The following is a 27,847-nucleotide window of genomic DNA, read 5'->3' as shown; positions in this document are numbered from 1 at the left end:
CCTGTTATAATCATATTCAGTCGCGGGTATAGAGCTCCAAGAGCGAAACATGAATCAAATTTTAATTTTAATATCCATCTCAGAATGAGACCCCAGGTGCCACATGTTCTGCAAATGATGATAGCTTATGGTTTGACTGTGTATCAATCCTTCTCCACCCTTTATCCATCTATTTCTCTGTCTCTGATGGTAGTGTTGAAGTAGTTGGTCCTCGTTTCTACTTCTGTGAGGAAATATACATTTTATTTTTACTTTCACTCCTGTCATTATCACCACTTAATTATTATATCTGCTTTAAATAGGAAGGGAGAGGAAATTGCGTAAACAGGTGGTAATGAGAGCAAAGGGGAAAGCGGAGACAGAAAATTGTGCGAAGCTCATCTGGTGCTGGCTGCCTGCCAAGAACTCAGGAGCAGAGAACTGAGGAGCGAGTAGATCTGGGGGAGCAGAATGGAGTTGTGCGGCGCAAGATAAGTATTAAAGTTGAGAGGGAAAAACAGAGCAAGAGAACGAGAGAGAGAGAGAGAGAGAGAAAGAGAGAGAGAGAGAGAGAGAGAGATAAGGGGATTGGAGGTTAAGAAGGAGAGAGAAAAGCAGAGGGGAATAGATGAGGGGAGGAGAAGTGATAGGAGGAGGTAATAGGAGAGGAGGGAGGGGAGGAAGCAGACAGATTGAGGTTATGTTCACAGGAAGCATTAGCAATTTGGAGGAATAAACAAGAGACACGCTCAAGACTTTCGAATGCGATCTCCTCCCTTTAAAAAAGTTCCATACTGCCCAATGTAAATGGGTTAAGGTCATGAGTTGTTATCTGTAATGTATGTCTCCTCCATGCAGGAATATGATGGGGTATTGTAAAATGCACAAAACCTAAAGAATCCAATCAAAAAGGCTCAGTAAGTGAGGCCTTCATCCAGACGTGAACAGGAAGGTTTCATGCTGACGTCTATAGCAAAGCAGAAGAGGGTCACACGTATGTATATCTGTTTGTCATTGGTTGGAGGTTGATAATTTCAGATAACTGCAAAGTAATTTTGGTTCCTTGACCACTGCATTACTATACAATGAGCATAACCTGAAAGCCTGTACACGAGCAATGTTCCTTTTAAAATAAATCAAATATTCAATAACAAAAAACGTGCTGAAATCAAATGAAATTAAAAAAAACCCGATTACCTTGCATTACCTGAAGTCATAAACAAAACACTGACTCGTGATCAACTTAACAAGTAGACATGAACAAGTTGTTAGTTATTTACACATCTAGGAGACACGGAGTGACATTATCATTCCATTGGTGGATTCATGTTTCAAGTCACTTGATGAGTCACAGTCCAAATTTCCACTCTCATTTTAGCTCCCAGTGAGTCTTGGCCGACTTCTGAGGGAAATATCTTGCTCTTCAGCTGTTAGATGCTCAACTAAAGGAGTCATTAACTTCGCCTGGGGGCTGTTTGGTGCTGGGTGGGTAGAGCACAGTCAATGGAGGCGTGAACCACTGTCTGCTGCAGACGAAAACGACGCTGATAAGAGTTGTGAGAGTGAACCAACACAGTAGCGCTGCAGGCGCTTGTGAAACCAAACTACAAGGTGTGATCTCTGTAGATATGCAGGAAGCCACAGGATTATGGTGTTTATTCAAAATGTTCAATTATGTGACAGTAATTGTGTCACGTAAATAATCTGTGATTGACAATTTCCCAGTCTGCCATTTACCCACCTGTGTCATACACCCTGGTTCACAATTAACTTTCAAGCTTTGTGGATGAAAAAAAACCCCCTTAAATTCAACCCTCCTGTCTTTGGAAACGTCTGTGTGCAGTGTTTACCTTCACCTTCACTGCAAATTGTCAGCGCTGGTTACATCTTGAAAATTATACATGATGTTTAGAATCTGGTTAATTACACATTGCCTGGCAGACAAGTGCAGCCCAGCCGAAGATGAGAACAGAGATGAAACAAACAAAACAAAACAAAGCAGCCAGTCTAGGAGAAAGGCATCCATTTTTTCTTGTTTTATTTTATTAGAAAATATCCACACACCATAAAAATTACATGTACAAAACTATAAGATTTGAAATTGCTCTATGTACAAATACAAAAGATAAAGCCCAAAGGAAAAAAAAAAAGTGCGGAGAACACAGGAGGGGAAAAGTGAAGACTAAGCAGGGTGTTATTTTTCTTTATTTTTTGGGGGGCGGGTTCGTGTTTCTACTGTGATGGGTCAAAAGGTTTCAGGCTCTCTGTCTATTTTCTCTTCTACCGACTCACATCTCTGCAGGGAACTGCATCATGATCATAATGATTTTGATGTTGCAGCGTACCAACGGTGAATGCGGTTATGTGCAAACGCATATGGATGGCTCAGATCTGAGATGGCACCTGTGGCCCATATGTCCCGTTTGCAATAACCAGCATAAAAACCTCAGTGAAAGCACAATAGTAATGAAAGCAATATGATGCATAAACAGATTTCCGTGTGACTCACATGAACATGTAACTCATTCAAAACAGAACATTGAAGGGGACCTATTATGCTCATTGCGGGCTATATATTTTTATTCCATTGGTGTTGTTTCACAGATCAAAACATATTCTTATTTATCTCAAACTGCCCTTCACGCAGCTCTTTGTTTGCAACATCAGCCCAGGTCCCCTTAAGAGGCCTCTGACTGGCTGAACATCCAGAAGCCCGGAGCACAACGTCATCCTCTTACCGGTGTGGGGGTACTGACGACAAACTGTACCCACTAAGAAACTAGGAACTAAAACTAAGTAACACAACACAATTGTGAATCTTCTCAAACCCTCCCAAACATGTTGAGGGGAAAGCAGGAACATCCATAGCGGCAAAGGTTACAACAGGACAACTTTGTTCAGTAAATAGCACGCCGATGACTTGTTTATTATGTGAAATTAAAGGGGCCGTAAGCGATTCTAATCCAATGCACTTTTTTGTCAAATTCAGCGAATATTTCCTCACAGTCTGCTAGCTGTCAGTTCTGTGTGCGCCCGAAAAAAATTATATATATGTATATTATATTAAAAAAGGAATAAATCTTGTGGAATGCACCTCACAACACTGTATGTACAGTCAACACCTTAAGAGGTGTGCTAGCAACAGATGCTAGATGCCCAGATACTCAGGGGTTTTGGCATCGCGGTTAGCACGTCAGTCTTTCATACCCGAGGCCGCGGGTTCGTGCCCCGACCAGTGCAGTCAAAAAAATCAACATCTACATTTTTTTTTTTCTCCAAAATTGCTTGTTGCCCCTTTAAGGTGCATTTATTCGTTCAACCACAAACTGTAAATATGGCTGGGGAAATGAGAAATGTCTGCGGCCAGGGTTTTTTTAAATGTTATTCTGCTGTGGTTGTGTAGTAAACCCGCAGTGTCTGTGATTTGTATGCTGGAGAACATTAGATGCTTATAATATTACTCGAGTAGACTGTTTTAGTGTACAAGCTGTGCTTGGAGTGGACGACGTGACGAGTTGTCATCAGTTCGTTGTGGAAGTAGAGACGTGTGATGGTCTCCCCCATCTTGGCTACGAACAGCTCGTGACAGCCAAGTGGACCAGGCGGACTTCGTTGCTACCGGTTGAGGCTGTGACGTCGCCGGGTCAAAGTTCACCAAACTCCGCGCGAAGCCACACTGCAGGAAGCAAAAATTTGATGTGCCCCCCTCGCTAGCGTAATGGAAGTGAACGAGAGGCGAAGGTTTGCCTCATGGATGTGTGACCGTGCCCTTATGTATATCGGACATTGTATATAACCGAAATAAAGAAAAGCATTATAGGTCCCCTTTAAATCACTGTTAAATGACCTGTGAGCACAGATACGCACTCTGTGGTGATGATAAACATGTGCTTAGGGACTGGATGACTACCGCCTCGATGTTTTCAATGAAGGTGGTGCAGCCATATACAGTCATTTTTTCTTCTTCTTCACAATAAACTCTTCTGACTTTGAATGTAGAACTCTGTAGCTGTTAACGTCATGATGAGAGTACTGATGATGATGACGGTGAAGATGTTCCCGATAAAATTGTTGGATGAAATCAGTGATGGTTGACGTGATTGGGTTTAACCGGTGAGCCCACTACTTTATCGTTTCTCCCTCATCAGTCCGTTTAGTTTTTCTTGACCTCAGACTTGTGGGCTTCCTCCTCGTCACTGGTCTGAAAGAAACAAAGACACAGAGAGACAGAAAAACATTAGTTGATGTTTTTTCCAGTCAGAAACTACTGTGTAAACATCTGTGATTGCAATCTGTTTAAAACACATTTTAATATATACACAATAAACTAATTAAAAATCTGAGCTTTACAAAGATGTGAAGATTGTGTGTGTGTGGGCATGATTTAATTTTCTAAACAAGGCCACAGAGCACATCTGGCGGTCAGTTTGCATCTGTGTGTCTATGATGAAAAATCACGTACAACTCGTATTTAGTCAGATTTGTCTGAAAACTGGCGTAGCACTATTTAATGGACCAATAACTAGAGGCTGATGCCAATATCAATACTAGGGAGTAAAAAATGTCTGATGATAAATATCTATACACATATTTTTTTATTGTTCCTAATGTTGGTGTTTTTTAAAAACATTTATGCGGCTCTGATGTGATAAAACAGCCAATATAGGTAACAATTAAAATGCATAATTTTGGCACCAAATGTGATGTGGAAAATCTTGGGTGCAAATTATTAAAATGCAAACCAATGCCACATAATAAAACATAATAAAACATAATCCCAGAAAACACAATATCCATGTTGGGAAGGCCCTAAATCCAGAAACCCCTTGAGAACCACAAGTAGGCTGTCGATGTCCCTGTTCAAACTCATCATTAAACGTGTTCTGCGGAGTTACAGGAGATTCATGGACGGAAATGTGACAGAAGGCAGTTGGCTGACCCACCATCCTCCTTGTTCAAACTGAAACACTGCAGGCCTCATTATTAGCCTAATGTGAGAATGCCACAATGATTAGCTGTCACACTGTAAGCCGACCTCCTGGGAGAAAACCTGGTGCTATTCTGAAATTCCTCAATGAGTGGTTGGCAGAAACAACTGTACAGGTGAATGTTACTGGTCAAAAACGAATAAGTTGTCAAAACAAATGCTTCGTACAGTTCTACAACGTAACATAGAGTGACAAACAAAATAGGGTTTTGACAAAGAAGTAACAGGGGATAGTAAAGATCGAGACAGAAATTATTTTACAATTCAATCAAAATACAAAAGTGAACGTCTCCTGTTAGGGAGGCACAGAATCCCACAGCAGATGACGTCCACTTTTAAAGCTCGACTTACAGGATACACTGAAATACCTCTGTGAGTAATGAACGGCACTGGTGCCACGTCAAAGCCGGGAGCAGGCGTTTGGTTTTACAATGAGACGGGTTATCAACTGTGGAAACCGGCCTCATTTAAGAACTGATTCGTGACAGAGCAATTCATTAGGCATAGTTCCTTATAACTGCCAACCCATTCATCCACCTCTCAGTGTGGCACACAGTGAAAGGTGTAGTTTGTCAGCTCAGGTCTGTACACTGCAACTAGAGAGCGATGAGGTTTCAACAGAGGGAGTAGCATTACTTGAGATGTGCACTCTTCACTGTCGGACTCCAAATTCCATTAAGTGTTTGTCCGTGGGATTAAACCACGGGCAGCCCTTCCTCATACACTGCAACATGTGCATGAATTGTACTGACAAAGAGAATCGAGAGCGCTCTCTGATTATCGCCCACGCATTAATGTGAACCATGATTTTATCTGACCTATATTTTAATCACACTTGAACTTTCACTGATAATTACTTAAAAGTTATCCCATCCTATCGGGGGCAAGGATGAAATGACAATGATATGCTTTCAAAGCGGAAGTTTAGCAATCTCGGACTGCATTTTCAAGGCATACAGCTAAAACAATTTTTAGCCTCTTATCATTTTCAAGTGCACTTGTTTTAATGAAAGCATCTGATACATTATTTGAAAATTTACCAATGAGCTAAACTACACAGCGTATAATTGAACGGATGCAGATCACCAAAAAGGAATATTAGATTCAAATCTGACTGTAGATGCAAAACCAACATAAATGGAGTCTCGGCAAAGTAAACCAAGAAACCATTGTCTATAAAACCATTGGAACAAGACAAACAAGATGCTGAGTCTACACTTTAACATTTGCAGCAAGAAAAAAATCAAAAGCCACCGACTCCAGGGCTTTTGTTCAGCCTGACATTAATAAAAAACAACAACACAACCTTGTTTCGCAAGACTAAACTTCACACTGTTACTCTGACACCATCATTTGCGTTGGATCTGCCAATCTGCACTACAGAGCAAATTACGTTTGTAACACCTGAAAGACTTCAACCTCCAAAATCAGCACTCTTGCATCTCACTGTCGTCTCATTCTCCCCCAATACAGATATACCGCATCAGCGTGTTCTGTGCAAAGCTGCCAATATCACAGCCAGAGAGCTGCTCTGCGGCTAAACCCTCGGAGCCGCACACGATTTTAATCCAATAACGGTTCTACTTTCTCCCCCGCCTGTCGAAGGAAATGAGTTTCCGCAGACAGAAATGCAAAGGTGCTAACCCCTGGTGTCCCTCCAGCCAATTGATGTGCAAATGACTTGCATTGCCACTGATTTAACGGGTATTTCATTAATACTTTAAATGATGTGTCATTTGTTGAGGCATTGTCAGGCATAACATGCACATTGAGAGGAGCATGTGATTGTGACAAATACACAGATTCACCACGGCACACAGTTTCAAAAAAGATTGTTGTTGTTTTGATCCGGTTGGTGAGTGCACTACTGCACAGTGCAGTTACAGCCATCCAAATGCTCTTGAATAGGGTTGACAGATGGTGGGAAAGGACAGCTGTGGCCATTCATATGTAAATTGCTCCAGGTATTTTCTGTTTTGCTGTATCATTTTGTAACCTGCTGACTAATGCAATCCCATATGCTCCTTTTCTTCTCTTTTTATTTCTTCATTTGTTTGCATCTGTATCCTGGGGGGGGGGGGACCATTCACAAAAAACACACATATGCATCACACATACACAACACAAGAGACCCTTTACAAGTCCATGCATCACTACATGTCAGCCGGTATCGGTTGCTATTGTGTTCAATTTGTACACAGTTATAAATATAATCACTGCCGCCTCATTTGCATTTCATGCTTTCAGTGTCTATCAGTGATTATTCTGCCGCCCTGAAGCAGATGTCTGAACCATGTACGTGTCTGACAGATGTGCTCTAATTGAAAGAGAGAAAAAAAAAAACACCAGTATATTCAGCAGCATTTCATCACTTAAGCATTCATTTTGATTGGTAAGTGCACCAAAAACGGCATTTTCTCCAATAAGTGACGGTTAAAAGATAACTGCACGGTTTTGCAGAGACCACCAGTGATCAGCTATCCTCAATGGCATTGTCCATGCCATTTATTACTGGTGGTTATGTTTCCATCAGAATTAATTACAGGAACTTTCACAGTCACGTAGATTTTCACGCCATCATCAGGTCAAATTTTTGTTTGTCGAGCACTGTGGTTTATGAGCAAGTACTTGCAAAATGAATCTCATTCAGGCACATTTGAGCATGTTTTTGGGTTTTTTTTAGAATGCCGATTGTCAGAAGACAAAGCTTAAGACAAAGTTCTACTTTTTTTCCCTGACTATGCTTATTTCCTCTCATTTAAAAGTTGAAACAAGTTTTCAAATTTCAAATTAAAGTGTGGAAATCCTCAAAAGCCATGTCTGAAACGTCTTTGCCTTAACAAATGTGTATCTGTTGTGATATATTGCTCCGCTACGAAGGTCTGTAGTAAAAAAGTGACATTTTGATTTCTTTGAGCCTCCCAACCCCAGTAGAGAACGATCTGGTCACAAGTGAACAGATTATCCATGTTTTTGATTGCACCGTGTCTCTTCAGTTAAGTACTGCATGTGGATTGTAGCATAGTCTTGTTCCACTCGATGTGACATCTTCCACCTGTGGCCATTTTGCAGCAGCATATGAGCCCCTCCCAGCAGCCATTTGCTTTATTTGATTTGCGGAGGCTGAACCAGCTTGTCGAGAAAGGCACCGGCCGTGGCCGCTCCGTGCATGTGGGCTGATGGACTTCAATTTGAGCCGCATGTCACTTCTAGCGGCTGATGTGGCAATATAGGTAGACATGGACCTGCATGCATTACTGCATTGGTGCAAAACTGTTTATACAAATGTATCTCAGACACACACACACACTTACACACATAAATAATATATCACTCATAAAAATCACCCCGAGTTCCCCGACAGATTGCAGCTGGATCCTGCGCTTATTACTCATTGATTTTTCAGCAGTGTGAGCGAGAGGAGATTTACAAGAAGAAGTGGCAGGGACCCATGCTGAGCCTCTGTGGAACGAGAGAGTGCATCTCCCTACCGTATGAATGTGTGTCGTGTGTGCACCCTAGTGCCGTCTTACTTGTGGTGATGTATGATGAGTGCCCTACAAGTACACGGCGAGGTGAACAAGAGAGGGAGAAGAGACAGAAAGAAAGCAAAGGGAGGGGAGAAAAGGAAGCAGGAAGGATAAAAGAGAACAGAGGGAAACGAACATGGAATGGGTTCAGATGTCAACGTACTATGAGACGAGGAGAAGAATAAAGTGAAAACATGGTGAAGAAATGTTAAAAAAATAGATAATATGTGGGAAATAAAGAAACGGGATGACTATAGGGCGCATTGAGATAATTCAAAATCTGCGTACATGCTCTGGTTCAGTGTAGTTGGACATGGTCTTCTGACATGTAAAGATGCCACAGGGATGATTGTATCATGCCAACATGGCTTCTTGGAAATGTACCGTCAGGGAGAAGAGTGGAATGGGCAAAGGATGACTGTACGAGATAAGCAGCTTTAGAAATCAGAGGAGGGAGAGTAGAAAGGGGAAGAAGATAAAGACGGAGGAGGAGAACGAAGAGAGAGATGTGAGGACAACCCGCCCGAGTAAAGAAGGAGGTTGAGAGGCAGGAGACGTGGAACAGAGAGGGAAACGGGAGGAGAGGAGCGAGTGGGATGTGTATTCAGCTCCAGCTGCATTATGCTCTTTGGTCCCACAGAAAGAAAACATGGAAGTATGAAAAATATGTGACACAACCCACACACACACACACACACACACACACACACACAGACACACACAATGCGTGTTTATTTCTGAGCACTTGTGTGACTCCTCTTCCCTTTGTCAATTTGTCAAAAAAAAAAAGAGAGATCTTGACAGCGAGCCAGACGATGTACTGAGCTGAACAAATACGTCAACACGCGGACGCATATTCAGCGAGTCAAGAAGAGATTTTCATGGAAGCATCCTGTGACCTCCCATTGATGCGTGTATGTTTGTGAGGACAATGGGAATTTATTGACAACGTATGAATGTGTCTCTCCTTAAATACGATTCAGTGGAGAGGGACTTATGCGTCAGTGTGTTTTTATCTATAAGGGGGAAAAAAGTGCATTGTTTGGTGTTATTGTTCAACAAATTTTTAGGACTGCACCGTTTCGCCAGTGTTTTGTATGCAAATAGCTTAACACCACTGAGAGAAAAAACTAAACAACAACTCAGTACTTTCTCATTCCAAGAAAAAGGGGGGGGGGGGGGTTCATGGGCGTCAGACTTGTCAATTGTCAAGTGGATCCAATATCATAATGGGAACAGATGATGAATCATCAATCAGATTGTGTTGCACAGAAACACTAAAAGATTTATGTTGACAATGAGAGTAGAGACGTTCATATAGATTTTTTTTTTCTTTTTCAACACGTAAAGCTGATGCTTATTGACCGACCATTAATTGTTAACCAACAAGATCAAAATCTTGGTTGATACAAACAAATCACCAGACATTATGTTTTATAAAAATGGGGTTAATTTTTTTACATGTGTTAGCGTAATAACAGTATAAACAATAAAATCACAGGATTCACATGTCACACATGCAGCGCTTCTGTGTCTGGAGTTAAACAGAATAAGACAGACAGTGTTTCTCATTGATGACTTAGTCTGTGGCAACTTGCCATAGTCTACTTTGTCCCGTCACAGTTGAATAATGATCCATTATTTCAATTTTTTACATATAAGATCTCTAACTTTTGTGCCGTTGCTTCATTGCAGTATTGTGTGCAGCGCTCTTTGTCTCTCCCTCTCACAAACACATTGACGGGTCTGTCATAGTCTGCGTTGCGTGCATGTTAAACCCTCATAAACAGGCCTGGACTACCTCGGCCCCACAGATCTAGTGGACAACTTGTCTACTGGTTTTCATTCAGAAATAGTTTAGACCCACGGCGGAATCCACTTAGATACCCATGTTCTAAAAATACAGAGATAGCGGCTCGCTAGAGTTGCCGGCTCCAGGGAGCACAAAAAGTTTTTCTTAACTCGTACTATTCTTCGGTCAAAATACTGGAGAGAGAAAGTAAGTGAACAATTGTGCAAGCGAGCGGGTCAAAGAACGCTGCCCGTAGCTCTACCACGAAGCAACAGAATGAATCACAATCTTAGAGACCTTGAATTGCTTCATTACAAAAGTGTGGCGCGGACAAATAAGACTATGGTGGCCCGTCACCATCTAGGAAAATGAGAGGAAACACTGATGCATTAAAATGAACTTTATAGGAATCCATAATGAGCAAGTTATTGATTCAGTTATGCTGAGTAGACGATACCAGGGACATAAGATGGCAAGCGACAAGTCAAGCGTGTACATGGTCTTTAAACGGTGATTTGATGTGAGGACCCAAGGTTTGCCATTAGTCAAAACCTTACAGTGTTGCTTTTTTTCCAATCTACAGCCACTTCCTATCTAGTGTATTTCAAATAAGAGTCAACAATCCTCAATTCAAATGGAGCTAGGTTTCAGAAATTTGACTGCTCAAAGAACACACTGCTGATTTCCTCCAGTCAAAGTCACAGTATTGTTTCATTTTGACAGCAACATTGTTACCGGGGGGCAGGGTGTGTTGAAATCCGCAGCATCAGACATCCGTCTCTGTCCGTGACTAAAGAGATGTTGCTGACCTCCTGTTGTACAGACAGAGTCCATCCCTGAGGCTGTGGTGTTAGCTCATAACCACATCCCTCCCCTCGCATATTAAATTCACCACCAGTGTTCGATCTCCGCCTCGGGCAGGCGGGAAATAAAGAAGAGACATCTGATGGACAGAGCGGGAATGATAGAGAGAGAGACAGAGAGAGAGAGAGAGTCGGAGAGCAGGAGAGGTGCCTATGACATGAGGAGTGACAATGAAAGAGCAGGAAACAAACAGGAGGGGAGGATGCATTTCCTGTCGCCTGCTGTGAAACTGTCAGTAGATTGCAGTATAGCGAAGCAGATCTTTTCGCCGGGGTGACTCTCCTAATGGTCTAGCTGACAGCAATTAGACGGCATTCGTAAAAAAGCGCCTGCCCTCATTAGCTTACACACCACACTCGGCAGGAGGAGTGAAAGTGTGTCTTAAACTACAGGGCGGGACGCTAAAATTGGTCGACGGCCAAGGTGACTGCCGGCGAGTCACCGTGTGTCACACTAATTAATGAGCCCGGGTCTTTGGGTGAGAGAACTCGTGGTTCGGCTGCTCGTTTGGTTGGGTTAATGGGCTCATCAGCAGGTTACTCACCTGTGTAAGTGTATCTGGAGAGACGGGGGAGCGGGTGGTAGAGGTCGTCGCGGTCCTCCCTGGTCACATCACAGTGGGAAACTGTAGATACGGGACCAGAGCAGAGGAGAGCGCAGGCTCGACCAACAGGTCACTGGTCTAGTCCAGTATAGTCTGCATTTATCAGTGTTTAACTCCAGGCTCCACTGGGTCCAGGTTTCCCCCCCCCCCCCAGCTGTGTCCAGGTAAAACCATTTTTCAGTTCACGTCTCCTCATTTCGTACAGTCTATGTGCTTCCCAGAGACGTTCTGAGTGAGAGACAAAAAGGATCCAGTCAAGGTTAAGATCCGGCTCCAGTTGAGGCCAGCTAGGTTCAGCTCGGCTCACTTCAGTTTCAGCAGAACTGCTTGGCGGCGCCGCGGAGAGCCGGCCTCGCCAGTGAGCCAGTATTTAATATTATGTTCATATCCAAAACCACACCCATCCAGACATTGTTCTGCTTGAATTTATTCCCTTTCTGTCCGTGCAGTCCGTCATTATGCATATCCAGGTTGCGCGTGATTATCTATGCATCATTTTCTGTTTTCACCATCCACTCAGAATCTGTCCGTGCACGTCGATGCTGAAGAAGGAGTTCATATTTTCTTGTCCATTTGTTTTTTCAGACGTACCCATGGGCCTCTCTGTGCTATGCATGTCCACTGCATCCATTGACACGCTCATCCACATGATTCGAAGTAGAATATTTGGCCCCTGACGAGTGACGCTCCATTTAAAGATATTAAGTTGACCACACCGACAGCTAAATCCTGCAGCAACTGGCCGATCAGTAGCCATGGAGACACGGGGCCTTGACACAGTCCGTCGTCCAATCCAGACACGAGAACCAAGACAAGCAGTTTAAAGTAAACCAGACAGTACAGGTCTATAACCCCATAATATTCATGGACAAAAATTAATGGGTAGAGCAAATGGGAGATACAGGGAGAGGAGCTATAGGGCTTTTTTTCTTCATTTTTTAAAATTAATTATTGTTATTCTTTAGAGTTTTCACTGGTGGTGACGTTCATTCTCCACATCTGCCACCCAGAACAACATCATCATCAGGGCTCTAGAAAAGAGGAAAGCAAGAGACACACATTTAAAAATAGGAAAGTAAAACATACTGTAATAGGCTGTAAGGAAAAGGGCAGAAAGGTGAGGGCATCAAGGGCATTGTCTGTGTTCTAAAAGGAAATATTTAGAACAGGGAGATAATTAAAAAAAATGCAGGGATCCAGAAAAAGAACTTCAGGTCTTGACAAAAGGATAAAAAGACTTTGCGCAGCAAACAACTGTTATGACAGTATTAAGAATATCAATGCTTTAAGCATTTTGGGAAGACATAATAAACCTTTCAGGGGCTTTAACTTTTGTTGTTTTGTGTCTGGAGTCCAACTAGATTTAATCCTTTCCACAGGCCAGATTTATTTAAAAAAATCTCAGTGGAGGCTGTTTCATTTGTTTTCATTAAGGTTTAAGACGAGCCAATATTCACAGAAAACTTTTAAATTTTCTTTTGCGACGACATAAACTCCCAAGAGAACAGAGCTCAAACTTAAACAAGATGAAATTGGAGGAAGTGGCTTTGTGGCAACATCAGACTTGTCCTGGAGCAAAATATATAAAAATGAAGCAGCTTGAAATTCTTGCAATTTTTTTTTTTTTTTAAGGTTTAAAAGATTCAATGATGTGCCCGGCTTCATATCCTGATGCAATTGAAAGCATGGCATTTTATACAGGTTACTTTTTTTTATGTAGCAGAAACCTTAGGTTTTTAACATGAATCTGTTTGTTCTTTTCCTTCGTGAGAGCTGTTTTAAAATGTAACTGCTCTACACATGCCTGTGACAGCAAGGCCTGCTTACCAGGGGAAGCTTAAAGAATGATGAAGCTGTGCTTGATGTGGCAGTATATTGCCACAGCTGTTATCTGTAATGTGTATGTTTGTCAGGAGGGCATTTCTTAACTGTATTTGTCAGACGGAATATTTCTTAAGCGCATTTATGTACAGGCACTGCTCATTGTGTCAGCTTGAGAATGAAGCACAGTCTCCTTAAATGCCTCAGCCTGTATTCATCCATCACAACCACTGCACATCTCCACCGTCTTCTCCTCCATCATCCTCCACTCCTCTCCCCTCGTCTTCTCCATCACCCTTTGTACCATGCAGATGGATGGAGGAGATGGCGAGGGGGGGGCGTTTGCAATGTGAGTGGTGAACAGATGGATAGAGAGGACATCATAAAAATAAATAATAACCAGAAAGGTAAAGGTGCTGTAAATTAGACAAAAACAGGAGGGAGAGGGGAAGGGAAGACAAAGAGGGAGAGAACGGGTAATGAAACAAATCAAGGAGAATAGGAGAATCAAGTATAAAAGGATCGGCGATTCCTGGCCTTACCCCAATACAATAAAGGAGAATGTCTGTGTTGCTTTTAGATAAAAAATAAATAAATATCAATCTGCATAACATCTGCATTTTTTCCCCCCCATAATCAGTGTCCCTATCACTCTCGTTCACTTTTTCCTGAGAAAACCACGGCAGTTTTCAAAGGGAACTATTTCTTCAGCAGGAAGTAATTCACCAACAGTCTATAAGAGTTTTAAATCATATAAAGCAGCCGATCTTTCTCATTTGGGATGCCTCAACTTGGTAATGGTTGCAAAAATTACTTGAGCGATTCATCAATCAATCGACTAGTCTTTGCCACTCTGGTAATTTCTCTATAATATGAGCATCACAGATGGAGTTCTGTTTTGCTTAATTGTATAAGGTTGGAGACAAGAACCTCACTACACTACACTGTTGTTTGTGTAAACGGACCTGGCCAGAAAGCCCTGGGGAGAAAGGGTCAGAGGGCGACATGCTATTCAGGAGAGAGGCTTCTGTCAGCATAGACAGGTGACACAGGGTGAAGGAAATGGAGGGACTGTAGGAGGTCTACAGGGAGGAAAAAAACATCCAGGGAGTGCTCAAGTCTTAGGTTTCAGTCATTACTCTTTGTGTGGTGTTGGCGCAATCTCTTTGTGAGACCAAGAGACCTTCAGATCTTAAAGTCTCTCCATTCGACACTACGAGGCCGCCTGTCGTCTGCTGCTGGGGGCGTCCAAGAAATAGAAAGAGACAGAGATGAGGGACATGGAGAGAAAGAGAGAGAGACACACACAGATACAGCAGGACAATGGGGAAGAGGGGAAGCGATAACATCGGGGCAGGCAGAAAGTGGGTAAAGGAAAAAGGAGGGGAGCAGAGAGAGAGCTTAAGAGGGGCAAGAGAGTGGGTGATTCGGAGAACTGGATTCAGACAGACAAGCGGTGCTGAAGAATAAGGCCGTCTACATGGGACGACACTAAAAGGAGTGAGGATAGATTAGAATACATGGAGGACAGACAGGCGACAGGGTCATTGATCGGCCATGGGGGGGGTTCACACAGAGTCACACGCATTGCGTTATCCTCGACTGTTTTCCTGCCCTGCCTAACCTTGTGGGACCGCATGCATTGGCTCAAAGCAGCTAAACCTTGTACACAACGACACACAAAGGATTTTTGTTTTTGTCTGTCCTAAAATTAACCCTAAATGCAAGTCGTAACCTCGTAAAATGAATGGTTCACCACATTATGACTGTGTAGAGATTTCTGTCCCCATAAAGGGATTAATACATTGCACATCCAGTGCTTGGTTGGCTGTTCTTGAACTACTATGCTTGACATAAACATAATATGTGTGAATTATACATATAATTATTGCTAATCCTTCCACGCGTATTATTGAGGTTCAGAAAAGCTATTTGTGATGCCAAATCGACATCCAGTGTCCTGGTGACACAAGCTACACCCCAAGCTGCAGGGTGACACGACTAGAGTCAAAACGTTCTCTACCGAGTGATTTATTTAGCAATTAAAAAAAGGTTACCGTGTGACTTTTCCAAGTCAGTGTTCATACAGTACACACATAGTGTGCCCATACAGTACGAACAGGTATTGCGTCCATGCCTTCTCTCCGTACAGGCCCTCAAGTGATTCCCTCTCAGTGCTACTGTGACGTAAAAGCTAAAGGACAACATCAACGTAAAAAAAAAGTAAAAATGCAACTATGTGCTTTCATCAGTTAGTTAGACAGATTCATATTTTTGTGTGAAAAGCGACTGCAACTTTGGAAGTTATCAATGTTCTCTTTTATAATCTAAACAGTCAAATACTCTGGGGGATGTGGGGTTCTCCCGTTTCTCACACTAGGCCAGATCACTTTAGTGTTGACCAGTAGGAACGGAAAAGGAAAAGCAAAAAAGAAAAGAAAACCATCGCCCACAATGTGCCTGCTTTTTCACGGTGGATCACATTTTTGACAACCGTAGGCCTTTAATGGGGTCTCTCTGTGTATCTGTCAGTTGCTCTGTTCCTCCGGCGCTCTGACTCACTGCGGCTCTCTCTCTGATCAGATCAATGTTGCCTTTCTCTGCAATGCAGCAACCAGTGCAACACATCACAGACACAGCTACACCCTGAGAAAACCCAACAGCCTCTGTACAAACACATGAGTATAATCCCACATTGTAGGTCGACCTCAAAAAGCCAATGATACTGGAATCAAAGAAAAAACACAAAGGCCAGCTTTTTTCTTCTTCTTTCTTTTCTTCCTGTCAAAATAAAAAAAAACTAACATTTGCTTTGTTGGCGTGTCTTGTTGTTGTCTGGGACGCTCCTTTTGAAACTTCTTTGACTGAAACTCTCGAGTCAGATAAGGCTGAGGCTGAGATGAGGTTATAGCCGTTAATTAGGCCTATCGGGGAAATATTTGAGTTTGTGCATATGGTGATACCTTAGTGTTTTAACAAAGTGAAACCAATGCAAGTTCCTCAACACAGTTTGCAAAATCCTGCCCTCTTAGAGCCCTAATGAGCACTCCCTAGCCCTCCTCTTGTGTAACTCCAATTTGGCCATAAAACCTCTCAGAATACTTGTCAGACTACGACTGCGCAAACTTCCCCTCGTATGGTTTATGGGAGGTGAGGAAAACAACTCGAAAAACTTGTTTCAAAATGTCTGATGCCAATTAACATCCAAGGTAGCCTGCTAGTTTGTGCGGCGCTTGACACCATCAAACATCTTTGCAACTTTTTCTTTCATACAATTAAAGACTGCCCAGCACATTTAATTGTGTTCTAAATGTCAAGCAGAGTTCTCTGAGGTTAAAAACTTCCCCTGAACTCACTGGCTAAACTGCGGTCCTCTGCACTCTCGTCTCCTCCTCGCTATCAGTGTTAGGCTCAATGACACCTCATTTTGACCCATTCACAAAGACCAATTGAATGAGAGCTGCTGATAAAGTATTTAGACTCAGCCTTTAAAGCCACTCACGTTAAAATGGTGTCTCTATTTATCTGCTCTAATGAGAGAACTGGGGCCTGATTACGTAAAACATGGGTTTTATCTAATAGCTTAATGGCTGGGTCACAATAAAGTATCTTGCGTGTTAAGGAAGAAGTATATTACACTATTATAGCTGCATATGCATTGCGCTTTCACCATGGTGGTTCTCGCACAATCGGAATGTGAAAGTCAATGTACTTTGCAAATAATTTATTACATTGCATTATTTCGTTCCATCTTTGTCTGTTTCTTGCCAACTCTTCACCAGTTTTACAACAGCTATTTTTTGTCGTAATGTAGAAACTCAAATTGGCAAACTGGTCCATTGATCCATGGACAGATAAGAGAGGCAAGAGTTCAAAAGACAGTGAACGGAAGTCAAAAGTTCAAGTAGTACGAATAGTTTGTACGCTAAAAAATTTACCAAAATGAATACAATGGATTGGATTAAGACTGTGCTCAAATTTAGCATGTCATTTACACTCAGTGTGACATCTTCAGAAACTATTCTTTAGTAATAACACAGACTTGGTTTTTTTACTTTTTCTTTTGGTATCAGAGAGGCAAGTTCTCATCATGAATCATTAGTCTTCTGCTGACGTGAATGTATAAATGTTTTCCTACCTACTTTATTTTGCCTGCATATCTCAACATTCATAATCATGCTTGAAGACCTTCATGAAAAATTTGATAAACTTCATGGCCTTGGCTTTTGCTGAGTGCCGCTAGTGGTTTGCCTCTTAACCCTGCACACTGCTTTCACTGGTTGTGCTTATTTCTCCCTCCACCACCACCACCACAGCCTTTACTTCTTGCACTTTTCTTATACTGCAATCTATACATTAATAATGGTCCATATTGCATCAGTTGCCTTGTGCACTTGTACATTCCCTCTAAATTGTCCGCATTTATGTGATTCTGTCGTGTTACCCCTGAAGGGGTGCAATTACACTCCCACTGAATCCAAGGGAATTGACTTGCATTTACATAGAGCACCCTGGGGGTGCAAAATCTGAACTGTGAATATATACAGCTGTAATAACATTCATAAATATACTGTGGCATATGTTTCACTGCGTGAGGAGGGTGGCTGAACAACTTGGCGGTGTCAAAATGTATTGATTTGAACCTATTCTTAGTTCATGTATTTATGTTTATAGACACAAGCATTTAAACTGTGACATGCATATGGTTATAACCCCCTACACAGATTGTACAGTCTTTAACACTGTTGTTTGGTTTAATTTAAAAAAAAGTAAACATCCTTAAGACACTGGGGATTTTGACTTTTAATGAAAGCCATGGTGTTTTCCATTTCTTCCAGCCTGGTGTTGAATTTAAAGAGTATCTCCTTTTGAACTGAAGTAACTTTCCCCTTTTTCAATCTCAAGCACTTAATGGCAAACACGCTTTCTCAGGGTTCTTAAAGTCAAGTTTTTAGCACTCTAATGGAGGACACGGAAGGAAAGCTACCATGAATAATGTTGGCTGTAGTTTGATGGACGATCCCTTCTGCATTATCAAATCCCTCTTTCCTCAAACACAGCAAAATGTTTCCAGCAGAGTCACAGGTTAATGCACAACGTACTGGCATCGGCTAGTTTCTTACTCTTTCAAATTGCTTTGAAACCTTTAACTGGCACGAATCATCTTTCATTCATTAGAAATTGTATGCTGGTAACTGGCATGAGCAGAAAACCAGAATCAAGCCGAGGGGTTAACTTCAGATTAATTCCACATTTTCTGTTTTGTTTTATTGGAAAAAAACAAAACAACCCAACCCTTTCTTATGCAGAGTGAGATAAGCCATGATACCATTTGCCAAGTGTATCCGAGGTAGTAATAATTTTAGATGCTTCTTCCGCCCTGCAGACAAAAAACTGAAGACGAGTCTCACCCTCTGCTTCTCTTACTATCCTACCAGTCCACAAGGATAGCATTGTGGACTCTCACTGTTCCACACTCCGTTATTATCTCGCTCAATTTCACACCCTCAATTGCACATTGTCTGTCCTTTCGTCCTCAATCTCTTTCTGTTGCACTGTATTTTTGGATCTCCCCTATTCTCCCTTGCTCTTGGTCAGTCAACTTCCTTGTGTCTATCTTAACACCTCTCTGAAATCTGTCCTGCGTGCAGTGCTGCTTGCATCCTCCACGTCTCCATATTACATCCTCCCTATCCGTGTCACTACTACCTGCCGGATCCTTGGGTGAGGTGGGCTCTTTGGTGACAGATGGCGGTCTGCTTTTCATCTCAATGGCAACCCTGGAGGAGAAGCGGGACTTTGTGGGCGAGAGCAACTCCTCATTGGCCATGGAGTCAGTCCTTGTCATTATGCACCGTCCACTGCTCACCTCCTCAACCAGCGCAACAGTGTCTCTCAGAGTGTTGCTAGGCGACATGGCTCTGGACGATGCTAGTGCTTGGTCGTCCAGACTCTCAGTCATTTTTGAAGCAGAGTGAGGGAGGACATGGACTTGTCCACCTCCTCCTTGTCCATTACTCTGCGGTCTTGGAGGGGTTGCCGCAATGGCTACTTTTCCGTGGACTGCACCTTGGTGGCTGTAAACCTTGTATCGTATCATTAAGATGATGATGAAGACCAGAACAGAAGCAACAATAATCCCTCCAATGATGATGATCATAGTGCCACCCAGGAAGTGGCTGTGCAGTGCTTGACACTGGCTGAACTCGGTGTCTGTGGTAAACGACAGACAGCCCAGAGGTCGCGTTGCAGTCAGTGATGTAATGACGTCATCAAACACGGCCAGGACACAAAGATCGTAACTGCGTCCAGCGGCGAGGTCCCGAACCAGGAAGTCGTTGCTGCTGGATGGGATCATCCTAAACAAAGACAAGAATGTATCAATGTCAGAAGTTTTATAACTTGAGATAAGATGTACCTTCATTGATTACCTGTAGGGGAAATTCAACTTCAATACACATCAAGCAGAACAAAGAGCAAAACGATCCTGTTCTTGGTAGACTTATATAATACTATAATTTAGTTACAGTAAAATAGAGCCAATGTTCAATTCATACACAGTATTATTGATTAAACATTTTTACCAGCATGACCTATTTTTTTTGACAGTAAACTCCAAGTCAGCTGACCATGCGATTCAACATGTACATGAAGTGTAAAGTTCCAAATAATATATGACTAATGAATGAATAATGTTAGGGTTGAAATTAAGCTTTTCTTTCACAATAATGCCTGTAACATGTCATGAGTTCCTCTGAGGTAATTATACCCATGTAAGATTAAATATGCGTATGCATGAATGTCTACATACTCTGTATATATACCTGGAAAACCACGTTTCGCTTAGAGGGGATAGCAATCACTTTTAAACCGTTGGATGAATCATAAAACAAACAAAAAAAACTAAACAGGTTTTATATTTAACTTTTTGAAATACAACAAGGGCTCAAATGAAGGTGAATTGGTGTTACCAAATACACAACAAGACAATGGGGATCATTGTTTATCAGTGACAGATAAATCATTCAAATTGTTGGCTGAAATTGAATTCACAATATCTTCCAACACGGCCCTTGATGACATTGCAGTTTGGGGGCGCCCTCTCATGTTAACAATGCCATGGAGCCTAATCAGAGAGCCAAAATACCTGCCAACACAAACCCCCGCTCTGTTCAACTCTCTGTCCATTCACCCCCACACTGTACCGATTCAACAGGGACAAATCCTTTCCCAAAATGACTTATTATTGCACCTGCTTGTATTGCTGCCCTGTATTCTGCCGTGTACTATTATGTGAAAGCTGCAGTGATGAAACATGCCCTGTTCATTGTATACATATTGCCATGCGATGCAGCCTGTGGCAGCCACCTCGTCGTCCTTATTTCCCCACAGAGGTGGAATTCATGAGCGTGTGATCTGACAAACACTCACACAGATCCATCCTCCCCAGCTGCCTAAATCTTCATTCCCTGATTAAACACATTCCCCGATTCGTCCCATTGTCGACTACTGTCTTGATATTTCCCATGGTAAATGACTGTCGCTCTTCTTTTTTTTTCTTCCTTTCCAGTCGTCAATCCTGGGGGAAATTCCGGGGGGGGGGGGGAATCACTCAGGTAAACAGGAACAGTGCTTTACCTTGGTTCTGCTTTCTGTGTCCTTGTTGCAGAGCTTTCTCTAGGGGTCCTCAGTGAAACTAGTGGAATTGTCAATATGTCATTGCTACATTTTATCTAAATCATATTTTCCTCCTGCTTCATTCACATTTCCCCCAATGTACTGTGAGCTGTTCTGCCTCTGCCCATCCCTCCCCCATAAATGTATTTCCACCTCAGCATGGTGACAGGAAGACCTTGCATCAAAGTCAGAGTAAAATATAACCGAGGCGAGGCGGATATGTGTGTGTGTGTGTGTGTGTGTGTGTGTGTGTGTGTGTGTGTGTGTGTGTGTGTATGTGCAACAGTGCTTGAGCCAGTGGGCAGCATGGTATCGACAGGCCCAATTCCAATGCCAAGTTCATTGATGGCATCGAATCGCCACCAGGAAGTATTTCTTGGCAGATTGATCTGCGTGTGGTACAGGTATTACTCGTGTTGTGGGGACATAAGTCTGTTCACACAGTCAGATTATGAGGACCTGTCTTCCTTATGGAGACAAAAAGTCCCCATAACATACATTTTTCAATTTTTAGGTGAATACATGTTTGAAGGGGGTCTGCCCTGATGTCTTGCCGTAAGTGCACAATTTGGGAGTCTACCATAGTAAACTTCAAAAACGTACAGACTGAAAGATCTCCTAAATGTGTCTGAAGAAAACCAGAGCGTCGCTCTTTGTCTCTCATCTCATTGTCTCAGTGAGAAAAAAAAATTCTCCTTCAGTGAAATCCACAAAGCTCATGTGAGCGTCTAATCCAACATCTGCAGTCTGAACCTGCTTTCCATTTTAACAAGTGATCTATAGATTTACAATGTATGTGTTTGTGACAACATGAGCTCCGTTTCACAGTGAGCTGTTTGAAAGTGTCCTAAGGAACTAAATAATCTGAATCAAAACGCATTATGTAAATGTGAAAGTCGTGACTAACCATAATCAAACTGTCATGGAGCCAGAGGGCACAGGTTCCAACATTCGGGATCGTGATGCCTCCACTGCTGAGTTTGTATCACTTTTCACAATATGAATAGTTATAGTCATGGAATATAAGTGAAGAAGTTTAAAAGTACACACACAACACCTTCAAGTTTTTGATGCTATTCTTTTCAAATGTAGTTCTGAAAGCAGCTCAGAAAGAACGCCAGTCAATGCACTATATCTGTAGCCAGTCCTTAACATTTTCCACTTTGTTGTGATTTCTGTCATTTCGTTTTGTGTCAGTGAGCGCTTTGACGTTTGGATTTGATTCGTTTTGTTTCATTTCTTAATGACTACGCTGTCACATTCTTGTGTGGACACACACACACACACACACACACACACACACACACACTGTGCGCAAGCTTATACATTCCAAGGAAAACTTGAATGAAATGTTCTCTTCTCTTGAATAAGGATGCATGATTGTATGTGCATATCTTATCAGTCAGTCTCTAAATTAATCCAGAGTGCAGTTATTTATACTGATATTTTTTAGAATTGGAAAAAAAAGAGTATAGTACAAGTATCATAGTTATGTTTACATTAATTAATAATCACTTGAATGTAAGAAAATCTGTTTTTGCTTTACCTTAGAATGAGCACTTTATAGCTACATAAGGTTGCAGGTCCTCTTCCACAGAACACACTATCCATCGATGCCCACAACAGTCAAACCAAACACTGGTTCTCAACCTCACTGATAGATGCCAATAAATCTTACAAACTAAAAACTTAAACTGATATATTTAATTTTCAATGAGTATTTGTCATCATGTTGAGACATAAACATCTCTCCCCCACCTTTGCTTTGAGTCCGTATTGTCGGCATAAATCTGTAGCCACTGGACTTGATCAGGACCAGTGCAGATGTTGCATCATACATATCAATTATGTTCTCGCTGCAGCACCTTAGATCAATCTACCTAAGCAGACTGGGAGAAACAGAGCACGCACGCACAGATTCAAACTGGGAAAATTCTGCAGCCCTGCTAAAAGGCAGCTAGCTGTACATGAACTGAGAATTGAGTGTGTGCGATAAGGTGGAATATTTGTTCAGTTGAAGATTCCCTGATTTATTAATTTAATGCTTAAATGAAAACTTGTAAATTTGTGTACATACATTTTTTTATGTTCTTCTAAAAAAGTTATTTTTTTCTTATTCCCCCCAGAACCCCCTTTAAAAAGGGTCACACACACAGAAGAACCTTGAGGCGATGAAAGATTTAAAGACTCAGTCGAGGGGTGTTGCTGATGCATGAAACCGAGTCTGGGCTGAGGACAACTCTCTTTTTCACCAGATGAACGTACGGGATTGCCGCAAACTCAGTCATATCTCATGAAATCAGCATGTGGCACATGGTTAGCTCATTGGCCGTCATTCACAGTGATGCAGGTATGCGAGGATTGACGCAACATTTTCGAGCGATCAATAATTAACTGTGGCTAGGGGAGTTTTTTCGGTCTTGTGTAAGTGTGTCATGACTTTAAAAAGGACAAGGACTGCTGGGCCAAGCAGAAATGCTTCAGCAAGCCCATTTGACACCGCAATCATACTGGATGGTTTATTCAGTTAATGGGTTCAACCACGGACACACACACACACACGCACTCTCTCTCTCTCTTTCTTGGAGTTAAACAGCCTAATGGATTCCTTTCCTCCACTATTCACTCACTCACACACACACACACACACACACACACACACACACAGATACACAAAGCCATGGAGCAAAACTAATGGTTTGCAAGACTCTGCTGCTCGCTCACACGCCACACAGACAGATCAACAGTCGGTCATGTTTGTCACTCTCTGGTTTATCCTCACACCCACAGTCACACACGCACATGTGCCCACACACACAGCTGAAAGACAGCGAGAACCATTCAAATACACAAACAGATAATCTATCTCCCTGTTTGAATTGAACAGATTAGCACACCCCATGCGATTGGGGCTCTGTGTGCACATGTATAAAAATACTGCAAGCATGACAATGGTCTGATTAATGCGTTTAAATGGATGCACAAGCTGACAACTCCTCAAACTAATCCATTTGTTTTTCAATATCTCTCTCTTTCCTTTTTTTTTAACATGACTAAGGCTGTCAACGCATGACCACAGGAAGGTTTCCTTTGGTATAAGCCAGCGGTTATACGCAGAGCGCATTGGCACCAAATCTCAAGTCAGTGCTACTCTGGGCATTGCTCAGTCCACAGATGTACACATTTCTGTGTGTAGTGTCAATGATTTGAACATAGAATTTAAAGTGATACACAAAATCCAAATTTGCGCACTACAGTTGGGGATACAGGAAGGCGTAGTTTAAAGTGTAATGCACCATGTTTGTCAATTTATTTATGTAACATAACTAAGAGGTTAACAAACATTGCAATACTTAAGGAAATATGCATTCTGCATGGGTAAACTGCATCTTAAAATTGAGGGTACACATATTGCATACGGAAACATGCAAAAGAAAAGCACCGGAAGGGTGATGCACACCCTGCTACTTTACATACATTATATATACTATATTTGTTACAACATTTCTCTTAGAGAGTGTTTGGAGGCATGGCTTCATCGTAGCGCTGTGTGCAGCGCTCTTTGCTCCGCTGTCGCTCTCGCTCTTTTTCAGACCGGCCATCGGCAGCACCGGGGGGAATTTCCTGTGTGTGTCCGCGGCCAGTTAAAACATCCATAAAGTTGTTACTGTGCCCAGCAGCCAGGATTCAGACTGAACTCTGTACAAACCGCTTCCACTGTGCACGTTCACACGACAAACGTACAATTCTCAGCAGGCAGCCAGACCTCGGCTTAACAGCGGCCCTGCTCTGTACGATCTCTTTGTGTGGTGTTGTCCCCCCGCTCCTGGCTACGCCGGCACGCAGGGTGATTACATGAAGACACTCTGCTATTACGTGCCGGGAGGCTGCTGAGGGAACTGTACCGTTGCCTAAGGACAGCTATAGGAATTCAATAAAATGAAAGGGAATATTTTATATTTATATTTGTAAGCTACAACTTAAAATAGTGTGGTAAACACTTTCATTCCAGTTCTTTAATCATTCCCATAGTAACAGCCAATACTGTATGTGACTCATACAGTAGCAATCCCTATGGCGAGAATGTGCATCCTTGTACATAACTCAACCCACTCATCTCATCGCTTCATAGTACCACTAGTGGTCCAAAAACTTTACGTAATACCTTTAAACCTTGCCTTAAAGACATGATGGAAAGCCATCTGCATCAACAATTATCCCATTTTCAGAGGTGTTTCCAAATTTTGACACTTGAAAATCCGACCCATGTTTTCTTTAGCTTCCCTTTTTCATCATACATCCCAGCGCTATGACTTACAATCATGTAGAATTACCTCGCTGAGTTTGCTTCAAAGTGGTCCGTTTCGCCCTGTACGGTTTACTAACGTGCCCCATGGTGGCAATACTGCCTGTACAAACCTACCATACAAACTGCAGCCCAATATCAACAGACCATTTCTTACCTCCACTGGGAGACCAATGAGATTTCACAGTGACCGGTGGGAACTGGGAAGCAGGACATCCTCCGTCTGTGCTGTGATGGAGCACAATCTGTCACAGCACATGGATCATCCTGAACACTGAGGAGCTACAGTAAAGCTGCCATCTCTGCATGGTTCTTTTTTGTTTGTTTGTTTGTTTGTTTGTTTGTCTAGATGTAAACTGGTTCAGAGAAAAAAACGTTCAGAGTCTCACTTATCCTCTTTGTGTGTTTTACAACTTTCAGGCCTATTTTCTCATGTATAGCTACTTTTTATCAGATAATTTATAGTGACACCCCCCCCCCCCCCTTCCATCAGCGTTCCTTTCTTGGGATTTTCATCTCTAGCTGCTGTCAACGCCACAGCAATCGAAGACTAGTAATTGCTGTAGATTGCTGCCATTTCTGCATGTTCCTCGGTGAGTGTGCACAAGCGCAAGTGTGGCTGACATTTCCCTGCCCGGCATGGATATGTACGCTCACGTGCACATCTGTTTCTGTGCATGAGCCTGACATTTTCATGCTGTCTGCATTCAGTTATGTTGACTGACAGGAGGAAGCTTTGTTTGCAAATACTGTCCGTCAATCAGCACTTGGGCACTCAAAATGCACACACATTTTCAATTGGGCACACCCACACACACACGCACACACACACACACACACACACACACACACACACACACATACACACACACACACATACATACGTCAGAAGCCACAGAGTCACATCCTGAGCTGACTGTTGATCTAAGCAAAACGTCAAGTGAATATTTATGATAATGTGCCCTGGCTGTTTTTAAATAATTTAATGTGCCAATTATTCCTCCAGTGCAGGCTGCGCTGAACAGAGGAGGGCAAAATGGGTTGACAGCAAAGTCCCTTCAGCACACACATCCTGTCCATCCCGCCATACACACTGCAAAAAATGCTAACGAATGCAAAGGTTGGATGTGCAGATCTGCCTCGAACCCCAAACCAAACATGCACATCTGTCATCAACTAAAAAACTACGATCTGTATTGAAATATTTTACTTTTTAAAAAAACCTAAATGTAAACCAGGTTATTTTCTCTTGCCATAGTTTACAGTCCCTTGGATGCATTACCCACAAGCTATCATTATAAGAGACCTTTTTTCCCCCCAGACCCCCTATTGACTTCTGCAGAGCACCCAGCTCAGACAGGTGAGTAGACTAGAGCTCACGGAAGTAAAACAACGTGTACGGTAAGATTTCAAAGATATAGAATTGAAGCTGACTGGGGCAGACAGTATTGCCAGAGGGGGGAAACTGCTGAGTGGCTAAGTAGCTGTTAAGAGAGAAGATATCAATCCAAGAAGTTATCCATCACTGTTAATGTTGGATTATCCTGCCTGCTTTTTTTTCTTCTTTTTTTTAAAGGAACCTATCTTTCTGATGACGATGGGGAGCTTCTTCGTCAGCCGTCCAGATCATCGGGCTGGTGGATCGTCCAAAAAAATCAAAATCCAATCAAAACTCTCAGGTTACCGTCACTGTCCCTCTCAAAGCTGCAGGTGATTCCGCCCCCCCCCCCCACCTGTTTTCACTGATGACCACAAAAGAAAAAAGAAGAGATAAACCACTTCCCAAGAAAACCAATCATTTTGAGGGGCTTTCAGGGCCTCGGTAAACCACTCAGAAACATGACTCTATTTGCGGAGACACGGAGTAGCCATTAGGTATTCTCAGGACCCAGGGAAAAACGTCGACGTTACAAGCTTTAATTATGACAATGAGTGCCACATTATGAATCATTCTGTGTGACTTTGCCTTTGGGACCTCGTGAGCTGAGGGCCATGTCCTGTTGCCCCCTCTTAGGAGGTGAGCTGTCCTCCTTCATCCCCCCCGGGAACTGAGTCAGTATTTTGAAGATTCCACTGAGTGGCTGGATCCGTTGACTTTTCAGTCCAGCAGTGTTTTGACACAGCCCTTCTATAGCTTTTCTTTTTTATTAGCATAGCCTCTCTCTCTCTCTCTCTCTGCCAGCATCCTGCACATAATTTGCCTCCCTTTATAGTTCCACTTCACTCTCTGTTTCCTCTTTTGAATGCATTCTGTGTTGATGTCTTTCCATCTCTTGCAGCCCGCTCT

General features: G+C 42.4%; 1 protein-coding gene across 2 annotated transcripts in view; it reads right to left on the bottom strand.

Moving 5' to 3' along the window:
* Positions 1–2,000: 2,000 nt before the first annotated feature.
* The window catches only part of zgc:172282 (leucine-rich repeat and fibronectin type III domain-containing protein 1-like protein), a 76,868-nt gene continuing 51,021 nt past the window's right edge, over positions 2,001–27,847 (bottom strand). Inside the window, exons 8-10 of one of the 2 annotated variants that reach the window (XR_007031723.1) lie at positions 19,287–19,936; positions 11,697–12,787; positions 2,001–4,180 (exon numbers count right to left, since the gene is read on the bottom strand). Coding sequence is in view for 1 of the 2 variants with exons in the window: in XM_035623842.2 (XP_035479735.2) it covers positions 4,173–4,180; positions 19,287–19,936 (658 nt within the window). In the remaining variant the exon portion in view is untranslated. The remainder of the gene's footprint in view (positions 4,181–11,696; positions 12,788–19,286; positions 19,937–27,847) is intronic. The other variant, XM_035623842.2, reaches the window with a different exon arrangement.

This window comes from Scophthalmus maximus, chromosome 11, assembly GCF_022379125.1.
Source record: "Scophthalmus maximus strain ysfricsl-2021 chromosome 11, ASM2237912v1, whole genome shotgun sequence".
NCBI classification, from domain to species: Eukaryota; Metazoa; Chordata; class Actinopteri; order Pleuronectiformes; family Scophthalmidae; genus Scophthalmus; species Scophthalmus maximus.
The sequence above is the reverse complement of the archived record's forward strand: the minus strand, read 5'-3'. Positions and strand labels throughout refer to the sequence as shown.